Source organism: Oncorhynchus keta, chromosome 11 (assembly GCF_023373465.1).
Source record: "Oncorhynchus keta strain PuntledgeMale-10-30-2019 chromosome 11, Oket_V2, whole genome shotgun sequence".
Taxonomy (NCBI): Eukaryota; Metazoa; Chordata; class Actinopteri; order Salmoniformes; family Salmonidae; genus Oncorhynchus; species Oncorhynchus keta.
The window spans coordinates 23,299,639-23,319,525 of record NC_068431.1 but is presented as its reverse complement, the minus strand read 5'-3'; the positions used below and the strand labels follow the sequence as shown (position 1 = coordinate 23,319,525).

General features: G+C 41.2%; 1 protein-coding gene across 2 annotated transcripts in view; it reads right to left on the bottom strand.

The window, feature by feature from the left end:
- Positions 1-19,887, bottom strand: part of jhy (junctional cadherin complex regulator) — a 31,784-nt gene that overhangs the window by 3,551 nt on the left and 8,346 nt on the right. For both annotated transcript variants that reach the window (XM_035779993.2, XM_035779994.2), the window contains exons 3-6: positions 6,543-6,653; positions 4,594-5,499; positions 1,006-1,092; positions 68-208 (exon numbers count right to left, since the gene is read on the bottom strand). In XM_035779993.2, coding sequence (XP_035635886.1) covers positions 68-208; positions 1,006-1,092; positions 4,594-5,499; positions 6,543-6,653 — 1,245 coding nt within the window. The remainder of the gene's footprint in view (positions 1-67; positions 209-1,005; positions 1,093-4,593; positions 5,500-6,542; positions 6,654-19,887) is intronic.

The following is a 19,887-nucleotide window of genomic DNA, read 5'->3' as shown; positions in this document are numbered from 1 at the left end:
CTCCCTCTGATTTTCTCTCTGATTCTCTTTCTGTTTCTGATTCTCGCTGAGTTTCTTTCTCTGTTACCTTCCTCCTAGGAACCATGTTGTCCTTGTTGTTGCTGCCCACTGCGTTCCTGGCGGCTGGTAGAAAGGGAATCCTACTTATCTTCTTGTTCTGCTCGCGGATCACATTTGAATACAGCTTCTGTCGTCTCATTTTCTCGGCCTGAGCCACGTTGTGAATGAACAGAGAAAGAAAGAGAGGGAGATTACAAAAGAGTGGGTTTAATTAACTGAGCCATTTCTCCCTTAAGGCCCTATTCTCTTTGTGTATACCTTGGCGGAGCCTCTCCACACCGCCCAACAAAATCAAATACAACAAACCATTCAGAAGGCCTATCAACATTTACACATATCATTCACTAATAGGGCCGACCCTAGAGACAGAGACGGCCTCAATCTAGTGCAAATTGGCCATACATGCTCACTTTTTACTCTCAGGGATTAACAAAAGATACATCAGACCCCAAATACCATTCAACCTTCCAGGGCTACTCTCATTTGCTTTGTGATTCCAATTGAATCTGTTCAGAACGAGACAAGTCTTTAATGAGAAACAGGGACAGAGGGGCGGGATATAATGGAAGCACAAAGAGGCCATTGAAGATCATCAGCTGAATAAAATGAAGCGGGTAAATGGATTTATGAAGCATCTACTTTAAAAAAGTTCAGATTTAAGATTGCTGAATAAAAAAGTATCCCGAGTGACGCAGCGGTCTAAGACACTGCATTTCAGTACAAGAGGTGTCATTACAGTCCCTGGTTCGAATCCAGGCCGTGATTGGGAGTCCCATAGGGTGGTGCACAATTGGCCCAGCGTCATCCATGTTGGGTCATTGTAAATAATGTTATTAACTGACTTGCCTAGTTAAGTAAAGCATAGGGTACAGAATTGCTGGAAGCCATAGGAACATATTATTATTTGGTATGACAATTGGTTTTAAGGTAGGCAGAGGCACTTACTGTAATTTCTGTGGTGGTGTAATCAGGCCCAAGGCCTCCAAGATAAACGTCCTGCTTCAGCTGCTTATAGTCCTTCAGGGTGTAGGCCTAGGACAATACACACACAAACACGCTACATATTATTAGATAATACTTATTATTAAGGCATGGAATGACATACACACACATTAAACTTTATATGGAAATGATGCCTACCTAAGTACAGAAATATCTATATTTTGCCTTTAAACAGGTTGTTGATAAGTGCCTGTATGTTTGGGTCTTTTGGTATTAAGGGGTGTTTGTATTGCACCCTGGGGAGTGGAGTCCCAGGGACAGGTTGACAGAGAGATTCTCTCTTCTAGGCAGAGAGACGAGGAAGCACCTTAATCCGCAATGTATTTCTGAGGTGCACTCGAGCAGCAATCCACAAACTGCCCCGGACAATAGGGGACTAATCATTCCAGATCGGACTGGCTCCTTTTAGGGGCTTAGGCCACATTGGAATTAGCCATTGGTCATGGAGATGGCTTCCTGTTGAGTTATTTTCTTTCTTTTCAACCCCCTCCCATCTGCTTTCACATTTTTTGATACCCTCCACATTGGGGTGTTTACAAATCTACCCTGTAATCTTGTCAGACATGATGGCGAACATGGCAAAGTGGGGATATAGGAAGAGGAAAGGGGCAGGGGAAAGGCTAGTGGGGATACAGGGAAAGGAAAGGGGCAGGGGAGAGGCTAGTGGGGATACAGAGAGAGAAAAGGGGCAGAGTATTTGGTATTTTGGGTATTTCGTCCCCTTGGAATGAGCGCAACCAAAACAAAACTCATCTCCAAAATGGAATCATGTGCGGTCAAAATAAATTGTGAGCCAGGGCAACACATTGGCTAAAGCAAAACACAAAACTCACTGACTGCCCACCCTTGAGAGACAATCAGCAACCAAGTTGTCCTTCCCACGGACATGTCTGGTTTCCAGGGGAAACGCCTGCAATAGCCGTAGTAACTTTCCTCTCGTTAGGAAAGTTACCACCTCACTGCGGAGCTTCTCTTTCTTTTAAGGGTTCACTCGGTAGGCATGTTGTTAAAAAAAATTCACTATAGGGAAAGGGCCTGAAAAGCGAGCCTGCAACGGTGACCCCAGAACAGGCAACAAAACCAGAACTTGGTCACCCACATCGAAAGTGCAGTTTTCTGCATTCCGATTGTACCACATTTTTATTTTTGTTTGTACCCTCTCCAGATTCTCACTGGCAAACTCACAGACGAGATGCAATCTGTATCAAAAAGCGCTAACGTGCTCCAACAGATTTGTTTTTGTTTTTAACGTGTCGCCCTGCAACAACCTCTCTCTTAGCAAACTCAAAGGACCTCTGACAGGATATCCAAACAGCACAAGAGGGACCCCTTCATCCCAGTCTTCCTCAAACTCAAAGCAGGAAGCTCTCAACATAGACTTAAAGGTCTGATGAAATCTCTCAAGAGCACCTTGAGACTCTGGGTGGTAGGTACTAGAGGGGCAATGGGTTATACCCAACTGTTGTAGCATTTGTTGGAATACCTTTGACATCAAATTCGAACCTTGGTCCGACTGCACTGTGGTCCATACGTTGACATTTTTTCGCCAGGTCCTTAACAATACTGGGAACTGTGATTTTCCTCAATGGAATGGCCTCAAGGAAATGAGTGTCAGCACATATTATGATTAAGAGAAACTGGTTACCACTCTTGGCTTTGGGCAAAGGACCAACACAGAGTACCAGAATCCTGTTGAAAGGTTTGTCAAAAGCAGGAAGAGGCAGCAAAGGTGCAACCGGTACAGCATGGTTCGGTTTACCCATCTTCTGGTAAACACGACAGGATTTACAGTAAGCCAGATGGCCTGCCATACTACCATCGTGAGCCAGCCTCAGTATCTCTTGTTGAAGCGTAACTGGAACGACAATTTGAGATACACTAGGCCAATCGTTTTGCCCGAAGTGGTGCAAGAACGCCATTTCCTCATTAAAACACCATCTCTGTCAAAACAACCCACATAAACTTAATCAAACTCCTCCATTGGATGTATCTCAGCAAAAAGAGGGGAGAGGGAAACATCTTTAATCTGTTCTGCAATCTGCTGCTTCCTAGACAACCCTCTCTTCCTTCAGTGATCCTACAAACTCACTTACCTTTGGGGTTTTCAAAGGAGAGTTCAACTCAGGAGGTTTAGCTAAATCAGGATCACCCATAAACGTCTCGGACAAATCAACCATGGTAGGATCGCTGACATCCTCCTCCACACTAGACTTGCTCCCAGTGACTTTCTTAGACATAGCACGTGTAACAGCAGGGATCAAGTCCATGGCTTTTTTTATTAGCCTGTGTGTTTATGCATCATTCAAAAATGATTCCACCAATCGTATAACAAAAATGTATTTTGAACACTCAAATATTTGGGCACAGCAGTGCTTCAGAGAGGTGACTAGAGCGACTACCATACTCATGGGAAACAAAATCCCATTTACGTTCCACTGCAAAAATGTCTCTCAAACAGAAGGTGGAACTAACAGAGTCACTGACCAACAAACAAATCGAAGGGTTCTGAAAGACACTCATGGAGGTGTCCACTGAAAGTTCACTAGCAACAACTGGAACTTAAAAGACACGCACCATGGGGCCCACTAAATTTGCCCAAAAAGAGGCAAACAAAAGAAAAACCTACACCAAACGTAAAGACAGGAAGCAAACCAAAAAGATGGCATAAAACAAAATCAGGGAAATCAGATAAATAATTGTTTGTCTAGAAATCAAAATTGGGAAATCCATTTAATGATGTTAACCCTCCGCATCTATCAAGAAAACTGGAGCACTGGGCCAGCCACTCTTAAATAGCACCAGGGCCAGCACAGGTGCAACACCTTCCCACCTTTCCACTAAAGTCCAACCTCAAAACATAAATGGAAAAGCCAAAGCCTGTAACAGTAATCACGTGATAAAAGTAATTTTCTCAGATGAATTGGTACCTTAAAAATAATCAGTAGAATATCTATTTAAGTTACCTACTAAATAAAAATAGTAGGCTACGTTATAACATTAACTGAGTGTTTTCTCTTAGAAAGCGAATGTCTACTACTGTATGTGGATGTCTCTAGTCTGTGCTACACTACCTTATGGGAGCAGGGCTGACTTTCTCTGTTCCTCAATGGGACACACCTTCAGGGCTCAAGATGGCCAACGAAAGAGGCCGTCATTGCATGTAAATGGATGTCTTTAGCCACCCCTAGCCTCCCTCTCTCTTTTATTCACCTTATTCTCTTACACGTCTCAAAATTGTTGTTTTACCTCATCTCAATGCTATTAAGTTCATCTTACAGGCATTAGAAAAGTAATCTGATGTAAAGGAGAACGTGAGATTGTCATCTCTGCCGTCAAAGAATATTGTTTGTGTGACTTGTGCAATGCTGATTATGCCCTTTGAGATTAGGCAAATGGCTGTCATGTAATTAGCCCGTTAACTGTATTGAGAAAGGTAACCTTGCCCTGGCTTGTTAGTGTGGCAATTAAAGATTAACACACACATAGTGTGCTAAAGTTAACACACAGGTGCACACACACACACACACACACCTTGTAAATTACTCTCTCTTTCAGTTGTTTCTCTCTCCTCATCTGTGCGAGGTAGGCCTCAGAGCTGCTTCTCTGCATGGAGGTGAATCTCTGTGCAGCTCTGTCATGGCCTAGCTCAGTGTCTCCCATCGTTGTTTTACCTATAGGGGGCAGCACTGTGTAGGAGCAGGAGTATTTTGTCTCGTCGGTGTAAGTAGACCTGTGACTATCCTCATCATCATCCTGCAGGACAATGTGGTTTTCACGCTGCAATGGGGCGTTCTCCTGGTGCCAGAGATGCGGTGGTTCTCTGCTGCCCTGGCAGAGAGGGGGTATCCCTGGGAAGCACTGACTGCTGCGAGAGCCCCGACCTGGACACAGTGGAGACACATCAGCCTGTGGAACCAAAGCCAGCTGTAATGAACCGTGGTCTTGGGGACAGGGGTGAGGGCCTGGGTGGGAGTAAGGGTTTACCAGGATGGTGTTCCTAAGCGGTACATTGGCGTTAGGGCTGTATCCGTCTATAGACTGTGGCTTCCTTTGGGGGCTGGGGCCACTACAGGGCTTGGGTATGGTGAGAACAGTGTCCTGGTGATTGCAGTGCATAAAAGCGAGGAACTTGGACAAGGTGTTGAGGTGGACGGTGGGGGACTGTGTTAAGGGGATGCATTGGGGCTGGTGTGGCTGGGTGTCCAGTATGCTCGACTGGGAATCTGTGTCACAGAGTGCCTGGAGGTGGGGTGAGTGCTGGGGTTGGTGGTGGGAGTGAGCCTGGGTCCTGGCTGCAGGTCTGGTGGTGTCGGTGGGGGGGCTCAGGTAGCAGTCTCTTGGCCTGGCTTTGACCCCCTGAGCCAGGATTCTCTTCTCACTGGGGGGTTTGGGATTCACTCTCTGCTGAGGTTGCTTTTCTTTGGAGATCTGAGTTACCTGTGAGTAGGGGTTGGAAAAACAGAACTCACATTTAGAATAACAGCAACCAACAGGCTAACAGCAATATGATCAACTCAACACTGACAATAAGGAAAACAAAAGATACAAGTTCAATATCAATGATGTAGGTAATGGAGGTCAAACAAGTTGTGAAAATCAGGACTTCCTGCATTGGTTAAAATATACTAACACTTGATTGATGAATCACATGTAATACATCTAACAAGGACCCTATTTAACAAAGGAAAATAGCGTAATAACCAAATATTTAAGAGCAGGAGGATGCCAATGTACTGGAAATGCTCTTTCATTGACAAGATACCATATGAAATACGCTTTGGAAAAAGACATCAGAACGTACTTCCCATGATTGAGAAACACCAAAAAAATACACTTAAAATGTTTATTATAAAACATACAATTCTAAATTTGTGAACAACCTCAGTGTGATGTGTTCCTTAACTCAACGTATCAGTGGGACGGACGATGGCTAGAAGATTTTACCCACAATGTGGAAGAAATACCCCTCTTTCCTTATGTAACTGATGCTTTGTGGCTATTGTCATGACCAAGAGAGGGCCTTTCATGTTATGTTGGAGATTCTCGTAGCATGGCCCTCACAAATTATTTTGCCGGGCTCCGAGGCAATGTGCCTCAGAATCTATTGCCTCTGATTTAGCAAACACCAACTTCCCCTCATTCTAATGGGAAAATATTTACACTCCACTCCTCTACCAAGGCAACATTAGGGTGACCGCTCAAGTGCTCAAAATAATGATGTTTCTCCATTGCCCTCACTTTTTCCTGTCTGTAGAGGCTTCAGTTTCAGGACAGTTTTTGGGCGAAGGCCCTATTATGCCTCGACAACTCTATCAGACATAGATTGGGTCCGTAAAATTAAAATCCCAGGTGACAGTAGTGAACCCAAAAAGAGCAGAAAGCCCCTCGCTAGCAGTTATGCGTTATAAGGCAATTGGGCAAAAACACACAAGAGAAAGTGAATGAGATCATAACATGAAAAGGAGTGGAGAGGGTCACACCTTGAGTTGCTGGGTTTTCTGGAGCCACCTCAGCTCCGGGTCTGAATTGTCCCCTTGGCTTTCCTCCTCCTGGTTCCCACCAATGGTAATCTCCTCTGTAGTATCGCAAACCTTTAGATAGAAAAAGAGGAGAGTGGAGCAAAAAGTGTCATTCAAAATGAATGAGCTGCTCATGGAACAGATTGAAAGACTTCAGGAAAATGTTGCGAAAAGCTGAGTTTGCTGTCTAACACTTGTATGAAAGCCTACATCGTTTGCATAAGAGGAAAGCAAATTGGAGGTAAATATTTCACAGCACAATTAACTGAGTTAAACAATGACAGTCCAGTCAGGTGCACAATACTCAAAACTGCTCAATATATATAGTGCCTTCAAAAAGTATTCAAACCCCTTGAGTTTTTCCACATTTTGTTATTCTAAAATTGATTAAATTGTTTTTTCCCCACTCATCAATCTACACACAATACCCCATAATGACAAAGCAAAAACAGTTTGTTTTTTTTGCAAATTTATTTAAAATAAAAAACTTAAATATTACATTTACATAAGTATTCAGACCCTTTACTCAGTACTTTGTTGAAGCATTTTTGGCAGTGATTACAGCATTGAGTCTTCTTGCGTATGACGCTACAAGCTTGGCATACCTGTATTTGGGGAGTTTCAGGTTTCTCCAGAGATGTTCGATCAGGTATAAGTATGGGCTCTGACTGGGCCACTCAAGGACATTCAAAGACTTGTCCTGAAGCCACTCCTGCGTTGTCTTGGCTGGGTGCTTACGGTTGTTCTAGGGTTGTTCTCCTTTTGGAAGGTGAACCTTTGCCCCAGTCTGAGGTCCTGAGCACTCTGGAGCAGATTTTCATCAAGGATCTCTATGTACTTTGCTCCGTTCATCTTCGCCATGATCCTGACTTTATATAGAGAGGTGTGTTCCTTTCCAAATCATGTCCAATTAATTGAATTTATCACAGGTGCACTCCAATCAAGTTGTAGAAACATCTCAAGGATGATCAATGGAAACAGGATGCACCTGAGCTCAATTTCATGTCTCATAACAAAGGGTCTGAAAACGTATGTAACTAAGATATTTATGCTTTTCTTTGTAATAAATTTGCAAACATTTCGAAAAACTTGTTTTCGCTTTGTCATTATAGGGTATTGTGTGTAGATTGCTGAGGATGTTTTTTTAAAATCCATTTTAGAATAAGGCTGTAATGTAACAAAATGTGGAAAAAGTCAAGGAGTCTGAATACTTTCCGAAGGCACTGTATCTTATTTTCCCCAAATAATGACAACAGTCAAAATAAAAATATTATTTTGAGAGGAGGCCTTTTGAGGACACTAAACTGCAGGGTTAAAAAAAAAGATAGTACTGATGTTTCCCCTAACCACCAAAACTACTCTGCTCTGTCAAATCTGTAGCATAGGTGTAACCTATATTTTTTTCAAGTAGCCTGCCTTACAATCAATTCCCTCACGTTTTGGCCTAAGCTCCACAAACCCTCACATCCATTCTCTTTCATTTTGTACTGTAATGCACCGTTTTTGAGAGAGAAATGTATTCAGCTAATGTCGTAATGAAAATCATTTAGTTAACTTGGGTCCCTCACTCTGCGTCCTGAGGACAATCTGAGAGGATCAATGGTATTGACAGGCTGAGGAGTTCCTCGTTAAATGCCACTAATTCTGGGAGAGTGAATAGGCGAAGGTCAGAGAGAGTGAGTGGATGGAGTTGTAATATATCCATCAATAAGTGTGGCGTCAAACTGTTCTGTATATCTGCTGAAAGGCCAGGTATACGGGGAGCTGGGCTGATAACCCAATGCAGTGTCCTCCCTATCTGAGCTAGAAGGCACACAGATGATAGCTAAGCGGTGGCAAAAGCAGAGCCGGTGTTGTAGTACAAAGCTAATGAAAGAAGTAACTGAATTATATACTATTTTGGTAAGAAGACTGACATTTTAGAATTACTCTCATGGTGGGATTTGGTTCATGTGATGTTATGGCCTATTCAGCAAAAGAAATGGCTGCCAAAAAATTGAAATAGGTTTTATGAGCAGTAGCATAACTTCTTAATGTGAAACTAGAGAAAACTAGGCTTATATCGTATCATTACCATTTCAATGTCAAATGTCAGAAAAACTATTCCGCTTAAATACTGACATTTGAGGGGTGGTTTTGTAACTAAGTTAGGTGTTGATTATTTGGCACATAGAACTTAAGGTGATTCTGACAGTGTCCAGATCATATACAGTGGGACAAAGAAGTATTTAGTCAGCCACCAATTGTGAAGAGATTAAGGAGATTATCAGTGGTCTTGTATGTCTTACATTTCCTAATAACTGCTCCCACAGTTGATTTCTTCAAACCAAGCTGCTTACCTATTGCAGATTCAGTCTTCCCAGCCTGGTGCAGGTCTACAATTTTGTTTCTGGTGTCTTTTGAAAACTCTTTGGTCTTGGCCATAGTGGAGTTTGGAGTGTGACTGTTTGAGGTTGTGGACAGGTGTCTTTTATACTGATAACAAGTTCAAACAGGTGCCATTAATACAGGTAATGAGTGGAGGACAGAGGAGCCTCTTTAAGAAGAAGTTACAGGTCTGTGAGAGCCAGAAATCTTGCTTGTTTGTAGGTGACCAAATACTTATTTTCCACCATAATTTGCAAATAAATTCATTAAAAGTCCTACAAATGTGATTTTCTGGATTTTTTGTCTGTCATAGTTGAAGTGTACCTATGATGAAAATTACAGGACTCTCTCATCTTTTTAAGTGGGAGACCTTGCACAATTGGTGGCTGACTAAATATTTTTTGCCCCACTGTAATTAGGAATTAGAATACTAGAATGGACATGGACCTTCTTATGATGGGATAAAGGTTAGCCATTTTGTTCAGGGAGTTGGTCAATCATGGTTTGCCAGTGCTGTGATAAGTTATTGTGTAAAATAATGAATTTCAAGAATGTATCTGCACTGTATGTTTGTTAGCTAGCCATCTAGCCAGCCAGTTTTAGAGTAATGATTCCATAGATTTTTCTAATTAACTGCCAATATGCCAACATTCCATTCAAATAATGCTGTCACTCCACAGCGGTACATTGTCTGAAATCAGTTGATGATAGGACTTAGACAAGTTGTAAATGCAACAAGTACTGATATTGTATCATATGAGAGCACTTACATATTTCCAAGAAAACAAAAATATAGACATGTATGGCCTGTTTACACATATTTTAGAGGCTATTTATGCAGAAAATTGGTGAAAAACATGTACAAACTATTTATAATTATATGGCAATATTTTAGGTTGACAATAAATCTATTACACAATTTCTGATATATCACATGCCTTCCTTTTATTTTCCTGCATAAGTAAAATCAAGACGATGCCTCTACTGCCATTAATTCCAATTAGACTGGTTTGGATTTCTCCCTGACCAATATGGCTACCATTTTCATACCACCCTGGAACTAAGGATTTATGACATAGACCCTCTAGTAATTTAATAGGCCGTCTAATGGTCCAGGTGTTGTCCTGTCTGTCCCCAAGCCTGACACTGGTGGAGCAGCAGCTGTTTTGTGTGTAGATCAGTAACAGGTGCCAATGACTCCACCAATGACAGTATCCACCTACCCACCTCTCAATCCCCAGCTTTCCCATGGAAAGACAGGACCACAACCTTTGCCCGTGCCCCCTGACACTGCCTTTTGTCACCCATTATAAAAATCCCAATCAATTGGAGCCAAATGATCTAAGACAAATTGCATTTTGAGCATTGTAAGCTGTGTAATATCTATTCTGCTAAATTGGGGCCCGTAATTGCCCTCCTCTAGGCGAGACGAGCCACAACAAATTCCAGGCAATTGGGCATGCCATTTTACCTTGAGCTGCCCAGGAAACATCAGTTTTTGCAATGAAGACTTCAAAGGGCCGCGGATCTTGGATTGCTATTTGGTTGCTATTGTGGCCAGGCCCAGGCAATCTTGATTAGGTGTTTACACTGAGGTAGGCTATACAGTGGCCGAGAGCCCCCGGGAAGCTTTGGTCTAAAACTATTAAGAGATTGTACATTATGTCCCATGGCTTTGAAGTGAGGGCCTGAGAGACAGGCGAGGGACTCAGCGGGCTGAGTGCAATAGCTGAAGATTGCTGCTGCTACTTCTGTCTTTATCAAAGGGGACCACTGCTGGAGCCCATCGTTGCTCCTGACACTCGCCGGCTACAAGGTTGCCGCATTACCAGATTGTGTACATTTTAATAACACTGCTAATTATGCAAGTTGGTTTCAGACAGTCTTGTCTGTCAAAAATCAAATGGGGCCTTTTAAAGAGAGCATAAAGAGCATGGTTAGCTGGGCTTTGATAATGATGGTGGTGAAACTGATGCTATTTGTCTAGGGAATTGGCTTCTTTTGAAGGAGATTGTGGAGAAAGAGAAGGAAACGCACAATATGCAGCAGAAAAATCATATCAGAAAAGAATGAGTAGGCCTGGTAATCATTATATAATGACTTGTACTTGTTCTGCTGTTTGAAAATTGAGCCTCCATCTGCGCCAATAGGTTATCCTTATATAAATGATACAACAACTAAACCTTATACAAATGTTATAAGAACGTTGGACTGCTTAATTTCATGGTGCTGGATTGCATCAAGGAGGCGGTAACACAAACTAGCCTGATCATTCTCAAACAAATGCATTAAAATTCAATTTAGAATACAATGCATGCAAATTGGTGACTGGAATCTTTATCCACAATGTCACCCGTCGAGTAAAATATGTTGTGTGGTTAGTAGTAGTAGCAATGAGAAAACAACACGCTAAGTCAAAGGAGACTGGCAAAACAGACAGTTTAGGGGAAAGAGAATGCCTGGCTCTGTTTCCATGCCACAATGCTAACGGCTCTTGACTATGCTAATCTGGATGATACAAGACATTGTGACAGGCCTAGGGGCTCAGATGAGTAAATGGTAGACGGGGGAAAAGGTTTTAGTGATATAGCTACACGGGTAAGCATACAGTGTACCCCAGCACAGAGGGAGCAGGCTACCGTCCTCAGCCAATTATGCGCCTGTGCCAGGTGCAGGGGGATATCTAAAAGGCTATTGGTAACCATGCCTCTCTGATGTTCTTAATAGCTACTGCTGTACAGATCAACTCATAATAGGTACTAGATAGGCAGACATGGCTCCCTTTTCCTTCTCAGAGTGGATAGCAAATGAAAACGGCATTGCTCCTGCCAAATTAATTTCCCAGACTAGGTCAGAGATCGCTGCTGCATATTCTGTAGTTTCCATGTGAGTCGACAAAGAAATGAGATATTCATATCTTGGATGATAAAAATGGACAGGCATCAGTCTGGTTCGATAGAAGGAGGAACTAGGAAGATATGTTAAAATGTTATGATTAAGCAAAGGAAGCCTATAATCTGACTCTTATTTGCCATTGAGAGGATTCAAAAGATAACATACATTTGAAGCAGACCATTTAGACTGGCACCATGTTTAATATATAGGAACACAATTGATACGTTTAGAGAAGGCTTTTGCCACCCCCCCCCCAAAAACAAATCAGAAGAGTGTGAATACTAAGGCATCTGTGTTGGATCATGTAATGTTAAGACACTGTCTAGCCTTTATTTCAACAGCCAATTGCTGTTGTCGCCTCAACTAAAGTCTGTTTTCTCATATACAGTGCCGTGCAAAAGTTTTCATACCCCTTGGATTTCTTCACATTTTGCGTTACAAAGTAGGATTAAATTGATTTTTGTTTTGTTTGTTTTTTAAAATTATTTGTATTTTATTTTACCCCTTTTTCTCCCCAATTTCATGGTATCCAATTGTTGTAGTAGCTACTATCTTGTCTCATTGCTACAACTCCCGTATGGGCTCGGGAGAGACGAAGGTTGAAAGTCATGCGTCCTCCAATACACAACCCAACCAAGCCGCACTGCTTAACACAGTGCGCATCCAACCCGGAAGCCAGCCGCACAAATGCGCCGGAGGAAACACCGTGCACCTGGCCACAGGAGTCGCTGGTGCGCGATGAGACAAGGACACCCCTACCGACCAAGCCCTCCCTAACCCGGGCGACGCTAGGCCAATTGTGCGTCGCCCCACGGACCTCCCGGTCGCTGCCGGTTACGGACTCTGATGGCACAGCTGGCGCTGCAGTACAGCGCCTTTAACCACTGTGCCACCCGGGAGTTAATTGTATTTTTTGGTTCAACAATCTACTCAAAATACTGTAATGTCAAAGGGTCATAAAAATACTACAATTTTTTAAACGATTAGTTGAATCTGTGCTTGAAATTCAATACTTGATTGAGGGACCTTACAGATATTGTATGTATGGGAGGCAGAGGAATCATGGCAACCTCTATCATTTCACACAGAGTAAGTCCATGTAACTTATTATGTGATTTGTTAGGCCAAATTTTACTCCTGAACTAATGTAGGCTTGCCTGAACAAAGGGGCTGAATACTTATGCAAAGACTATATTTTAGTTATCTAATATGCATTAATCTAAAAAAGTATCTTATTTTTCTTCCCCTTTGACATTACGGTATTTTGAAAATAAATCAGTTTTAATCCCACTTTGTAACACAATAAAATGTGAAGTATGAATACTTTTGCAAAGCACTGTAAATGTTTTATGCATTTGAAAACCAGCTACAAAAATTATTTCACATATCCTTATTTATTTCAATGAGGTGCTATACAAGTACTCTGTAATACTTCTAATGGAATATCAGTGGTCAATGCAAAACCTTTGTCTGCATCGTAAATGCCAATCTCACCTTAATATTACGATTTTTAAAAAGGAAGTGTATGGACGTTAACAAGACTGAATATTGACCCAGCACATGTAAATCACCTCTCTCCAGAGATGCTGGGCAGAATTTAAAGTCAGTATTATGGCATTACAAAACACATCATAGGCAGCATCATATGTATTAAATACCAGCAACTCCATAAATAAAACACCAAGACAGCCACATACAGTACACCTAACCCATATGTACAATTCCACAGTAAAAAGGCCTTATACTCACTGCATGAGTAGTGTAGATGGGTTAGCTGACAACATCACAAAAACGATGTGCACGCTTCAACAAGTCAGCATGTTGTGATTCTGGATGGCGAGATTGCTAACAAGAATGACAAGAAACTACCATGTGGGGAATCGTAAGTGGCTCGTTTCATCTTGTTATTGACACCATGTCTTCTTTTGAGGTGTTTTTACTGATTTCATGTCATATAGTGTAATGAAACAGCAGGGAGCAGGCCTCGAACTCTCAACCTTCTAGCCCGAACTCCAGTGCGCTATTGACTGTGCCATAAAAGCAGGCTAAAGCGGCAGAGTCGATATCCGCGTTTATAAACCCAGGGTCGTTACACTACTCCCTCCTTTCAAAGAGAGGGTCCTCGTGCTAGTTTGCGACTCAACGTCTTATAGGACCGCGCTCATCGGCCAAGCCCACGCACTGTCGTGGATGCAAGGTCCGATCACTTCTGACACCAATGTAATGAAACAGCAGGGTGCAGGTCTAGAATCCTCGACCTTCTAAGGCCGAAGTCCAGCGCGCTATCAACAAAAGCATGCTCCAGCGGCAGAGTCTATATCCGCGCTTTTAAACACAGGGTCGTTACAATAGCTAAAAATGACTAGCTAGCTAACCAACAACTATAACTATGTATTTGAGAGACAATAAGGGCTCATTGTGAAAATGTATTTACGTTGTCAATAAACATTGGAGACTAAATATAGTTTACATGTTGTCAATAAATCTAAGCCAAACCGTCTGTCTTGCCCCATAGTTGTGCAAGCCTCGGTTTTGTTGCTAAACAACCAACCCGTCTGTAGGACATAGCCTTGGCTAACTCATTGTGAGTGTGAATTAGCCTAACCTTTTAAAATTATCATTATCTATACTGAAAAAAAATGTAAATGCAAAATGCAACAATTTCAATGATTTTACTAAATTACAGTTCATAGTTTCATCAACTGTCTGGGTGGCTGGTCTCAGACGATCCTGCAGGTGAAAAAGCTGGATGTGGAGGTCCTGGGCTCTGCATGGTTACACGTGGTCTGCGATTGTGAGGCCGATTAAACATACTGCCAAATTCTCCAAAACGATGTTGATGGTAGAAAAATGTACATTAAATTCTCTGGCAACAGCTCTGGTCGACATTCCTGCAATTGCACGCTCCCTCAAAACTTGAGACATCTGTTTCATTGTGTTGTGTGACAAAACTGCACATTTTAGAGTGGCCTTTTATTGTCCCCCGCACAAGGTGCACCTGTGTAAGGATCATGGTTCTTGATATGCCACACCTGTCAGAAGGATGGATTATCTTGGCAAAGGAGAAATGCTTACTAGCAGAGATGTAAACAATTTTGTGCACAACATTTTAGAGAAATATGTTTTTGTTCATATTTTTCTTCTTCTCTGGGATCTTTTATTTCAGCTCATGAACCATGGGACCAACACTTTACATGTTGCGTTTATATTTATGTTTGGTATAATAGCAAATAGGTGCCGAATGGCACATAATACTGTAGTTTACAGTGGGGTGTTCTAGCAAACAATCTCTTTATGTACAGTGTCTTCTGAAAGTATTCATACCCCTTGGCTTATTCCACATTTTGTTGTGTTACAGCGCTGTCAAATTGGTTGATGATCATTGCTGGACAACCATTTATAGGTTTTGCCATAGACTTTCAAGTAGATTTAAGTCAAAACAATAACTTGGCCACTCGGAAGATTCACCGTCTTCTTGATAAGCAACTCCAGTGTAGATTTGGCCTTGTGTTGTATGTTATTGTCCTGCTGAAAGGTGAAATAATCTCTCAGTGTCTGGTGGACAGCAGACTGAACCAAGTTTTCCTCTAGGATTTTGTCTGTGCTTAGCTCCATTCCTTTTTTTTTTTTAATCTTTTTTTTACTCCCCAGTCTTTAACGATTACAAGCATACCCATAACATGATGCAGCCACCACTATGCTTGAAAATATGGAGAGTGGTACTCTGTAATGTGTTGTATTGGATTTGCCCCTAACATAACAAATGTTTTGCAGTATTACTTTAGTGCCTTGTTACAAAAAGGATGCAAGTTTTGGAAAATGTTTATTCTTTACAAGCATCCTTCTTATCTCTTGGTCAATTAGGTTATTATTGTGGAGTAACTACAATGTTGTTGATCCATCCTCAGTTTTCTCCTATCACAACCATTAAACTGTAACTACTTTAAAGTCACCATTGGCCTCATGGTGAAATCCCTGGGTGGTTTCCTTCCTCTACGGCAACTGAGTTAGGAAGGACGCCTGCATTTTTGTAGTAACTGGGTGTATTGATACAGCATCCAAAATCCAAAGTGTAATTAATAACTTCACCATGCTCAAAGGGATATTCAGTGTCTCATTTTTTTTCTTTACCCATCTACCACTATGTGCCCTTTTTTGCAAGGCATTGGAATATCTCCCTGTTCTTTGTGGTTGACTCTGTGTTTGAAATTCAATGCTCAACTGAGGGACCTTACAGATAATTGTATGTGTGTGGTAGAGATGAGATAGTCATTCAAAAATCATGTTAAAACACTATTATTGCACACAGAGTGAGTCCATGCAACTTATTATGTGACTTGTTAAGCACATTTTTACTCCTAAACGTATTTAAACTATTTGACTAAAGACATTTCAGCTTTTAATTTTTAGTTCATTTGTAAACATTTCAAAAAACATTATTCCACTTTGACATTATGGGCTATTGTATGTAGGCCAGTGACCAAAGAATCTAAATGTAATCCATTTTAAATTCAGGCTGTAACACAACAACATTTGGAAAGGTCAAGGGCTATGAATGCTTTCTGAAGCCACTGTATATAGTTTTCAACAGTAAAATAGCTTATTTCTGTAGGCCTTTGAGTAGAATAGGACTAGTTCTTTACTATACCAGTGAGATTATTAGATTAAAGAAATGTAATAAATTGTCTATTCTTGTGTAAGTGGTGTTTAGTTTTGTATATTGTCATGGCTAGTGCAAAAACAAATTCCCTTTTAGGCCAAGACCATTTTCTGCTGATACCTTTAAGAGGAAATGGAAGCTTCTGAAATTAAAGGCATGGAAGACTCTTTCTCCTTCCATTCGTCATGTGTGCTTTTTTGCACCTTCCTGAGGGAAAACAATCAATTTGACATGTAAAGGTCTGTTGCTTAATCCCCCTCAGCCCGTTTGAATTAACAATGCAGAACAAACAATTAAATGCCCTGTTGATTTACACAACACACACTTCAGGTAGTGGGTTTAGTAGAGATTAGGGTAAAGGAGAAGTTACTCAAATCCAGAAACTCCCAAGTGATGTCATACATTGGAGCTAGTTCAGTGTAGTTTGCCCTCTCCCACTCTATCTCCCTGGAGTGCAGAACTGAGAAAGCTGCAAAAATGGGTCATGTGACTTGTGAAGTTGCTGGATGCAGACCTCACTCTGCTCTGTTGTCAGTGAATGCATCAGGGCCTAAAATTAACACCCACCACCAGCCAATTGAGGGTAGATTTTGGCATTGGCGGATAAGATGTCCATTTCACCAGCCATGTTGGCAGGTGGTCAGGGCTCCACAGTGCGAGCATTCCCTCGCATTTGTGAATAAAAATGGTAATTTATGATCACATTTATAGTAAAATAAACAATTTAAAGTCTTTCTGACATTTTGTTTCATAGCTAGTAAATGAATCGCACAAAGTCAAAGAACTACAAATCCTACATAGCCTATTCCACCCCGCACTGCAACACTGCCTGGCTGGGGGCGGTGCGCATGTGAAGAGCTCAGTAAAAGGTTAATTTTTAGAAGCGCTGTGCACAGGCATAAAAGTTGGTCTAATTTACTTGAAACGAAAGTCTACTGAAGTGAGACTTTGTCCTTGTGTTTCTTGGCTATTTACATTGTTAGATTCACAAGCTAGGTTGTTTTTCTATGTTTGAATTTTAACTGCAAGGGAAGAAAAGACACTTCTACTAGTTAGACTCAACCTCGCAGGTTACCTTACCATGGTAACCTCACTCCCTTAAAGGGGCAGGTGGAAATGTTTGTCTCATCTGTGATATTTTGGTTAAAAGACTCAGGTCACAAAAAATGTCATTCAACAATATACCACATTACTTCTTACTAGTAATAATTGTGTTGTTTTGTTACATTACAAAATATGCTCATCCATTGTGTGTGTTTTGTTGGTGTCTCTGACTGGCTGGTAGATTTTAAAATCTACCTGCAACAATGGATGGTAGACCAAAAAGTACATTTTATGCCCTGGGAATGCATGATTTGCAAATCCACAAACTGTGGATAACTTCATTGTTTTATTGAAAGCATACGGCCGAATGAGCTATTTTTGTCAAAAGTTATGTTGGTTTTGAGTCAGGAAATGTGTACTTTCCCACCTTAAATATTTGTGATTATTTTATATCGCCGACTGCCTCCACGACTGCGCATGTGACCCCTCAAAAAAACAAGCAAGAACATGTCTGATGAAGAAAGAGTCACGAGTGAGGAGGAAGAGTAGCCTAATTGAACTCCTTGACAAGAGTCACTAGAGACTCAAAGCCACAAGAGGGAAGAACACATTTCAAACTTTGCTTTAGATGTGTTATTTATTTGAGCCAGAGTAGTCTATTCTGATGAAGAATTGAGGCAAATTGAACTTCAGACGGCAGCCTCTGTTCTAGAAACCGAGGCTGCAATAGCAGCTGGGCCGGGGGCCCAATCCATCCCAGCAGAGAATTAGAATTCATGACTACAATTCTTACAGACATGGAGGAGCTTATTGTTGATTTGGAGCAGTTAGTTTGCTTTCGCAACCACATGGATGTTTTGCTGCCCACAAAAACTCTGGTGTCTTGTAAAAAAATCTGCATTCCAAAAAGGAATTGAAGACCTTATTCTAGCTGGGGCAAATGGACAATTATCCAACGAGTAAGTAGCTAAACTTTACTTTATTTTAATTTTACCTTTATTTAACTAGGCAAGTCAGTTAATTTTAAGAACAAATTCTTATTTTCAATGACGGCCTAGGAACAGTGGGTTAACTGCCTGTTCAGGGGCAGTACAACAGATTTGAACTTGCAACCTTCTGGTTACTAGTCCAACACTCTAACCACTAGGCTACCCTGCTGCCAAATAATCTCTTATTTATAAACCTCTATGTGGAGGTTAGTGGGTTTATGTTTTCACATTTGTCCAAAACACTATATAGCCTGTTTATTTATCCCAATGTTTTTGAGATATTCTATTCTGCAATGTAAGGTGACATAGTCTATTGTCTCCTCAACCCCCCCTTTGTCATAAATACATGCTAACCTGTAGAGCACCTAGGCCTATATGTCTACATCAGTGGAGGCTTCTCAGAGGAAGAAGGGGAGGCCATCCTCCTTAGTTAATGTCATTTATACCATTAAAAATTATATAATTTTTTTAGATAAAACTATAAATATATTAACGTCACCAAATAATTGATTAAAACACACTGTTTTGCAATGAATATCTACAGTAGCCTCAGCAGCACTCTGTTGGGTAACACCATAAGTGTAGCCGGAGGACAGATAACTTCTGTCCTCCTCTGGGTACATTGACTTCAATACAAAACCTAGGAGTTTCATGGTTCTCACACACTTAAAAAAAAAAAACTTTATTTAACTAGGTAAGTAACTTAAGAACAAATTCTTATTTTCAATGACGGCCTAGGAAAAGTGTGTTAACTGCCTTGTTCAGGGGCAGAATGACAGATTTTAACATTGTCAGCTCGGGGATTTGATCTTGCAACCTTTCGGTTCCTAGTACAGTGCTCTAACCACTAGGGTACCTGCCACCCCTTCCATAGACTTACACAGTAATTATGATAACTTCCAGAGGAGTACTCCAACCAATCAGAGCTCTTGCAGCATGAACTGACATGGTGTCCACCCAATCAAAAGATCAGAGAATTAATCTAATACTGAAAGCATAAGCTACAACTAGCTAGCACTGCATTGCATAAAATGTGGTGAGTAGTTGACTCAAAGAGAGAGAAATACAATAGTTGAACAGTTTTGAACTAATTAATTTCTTCCAAAATGAAGGAGAAGCAAGATAGCGAGAGAGAGCTATATTTGGTTGTATTAAAAAAAAATGTTGACCTTCACTTAGCTAACAATGCAGATAGCTAGTTTAGCCTACTCAAACACCCGACTCAAATAGAGAGGGACGCTATGTTAGCTAGCTGGCTATGGCTTTGGAACGCTCCCAAGTCAAGGTTTTGTTAATTTATTGCCACCAGGGCCCGCCGGTGTAACTGCATGAATGTAGAGGGTTTACTAAC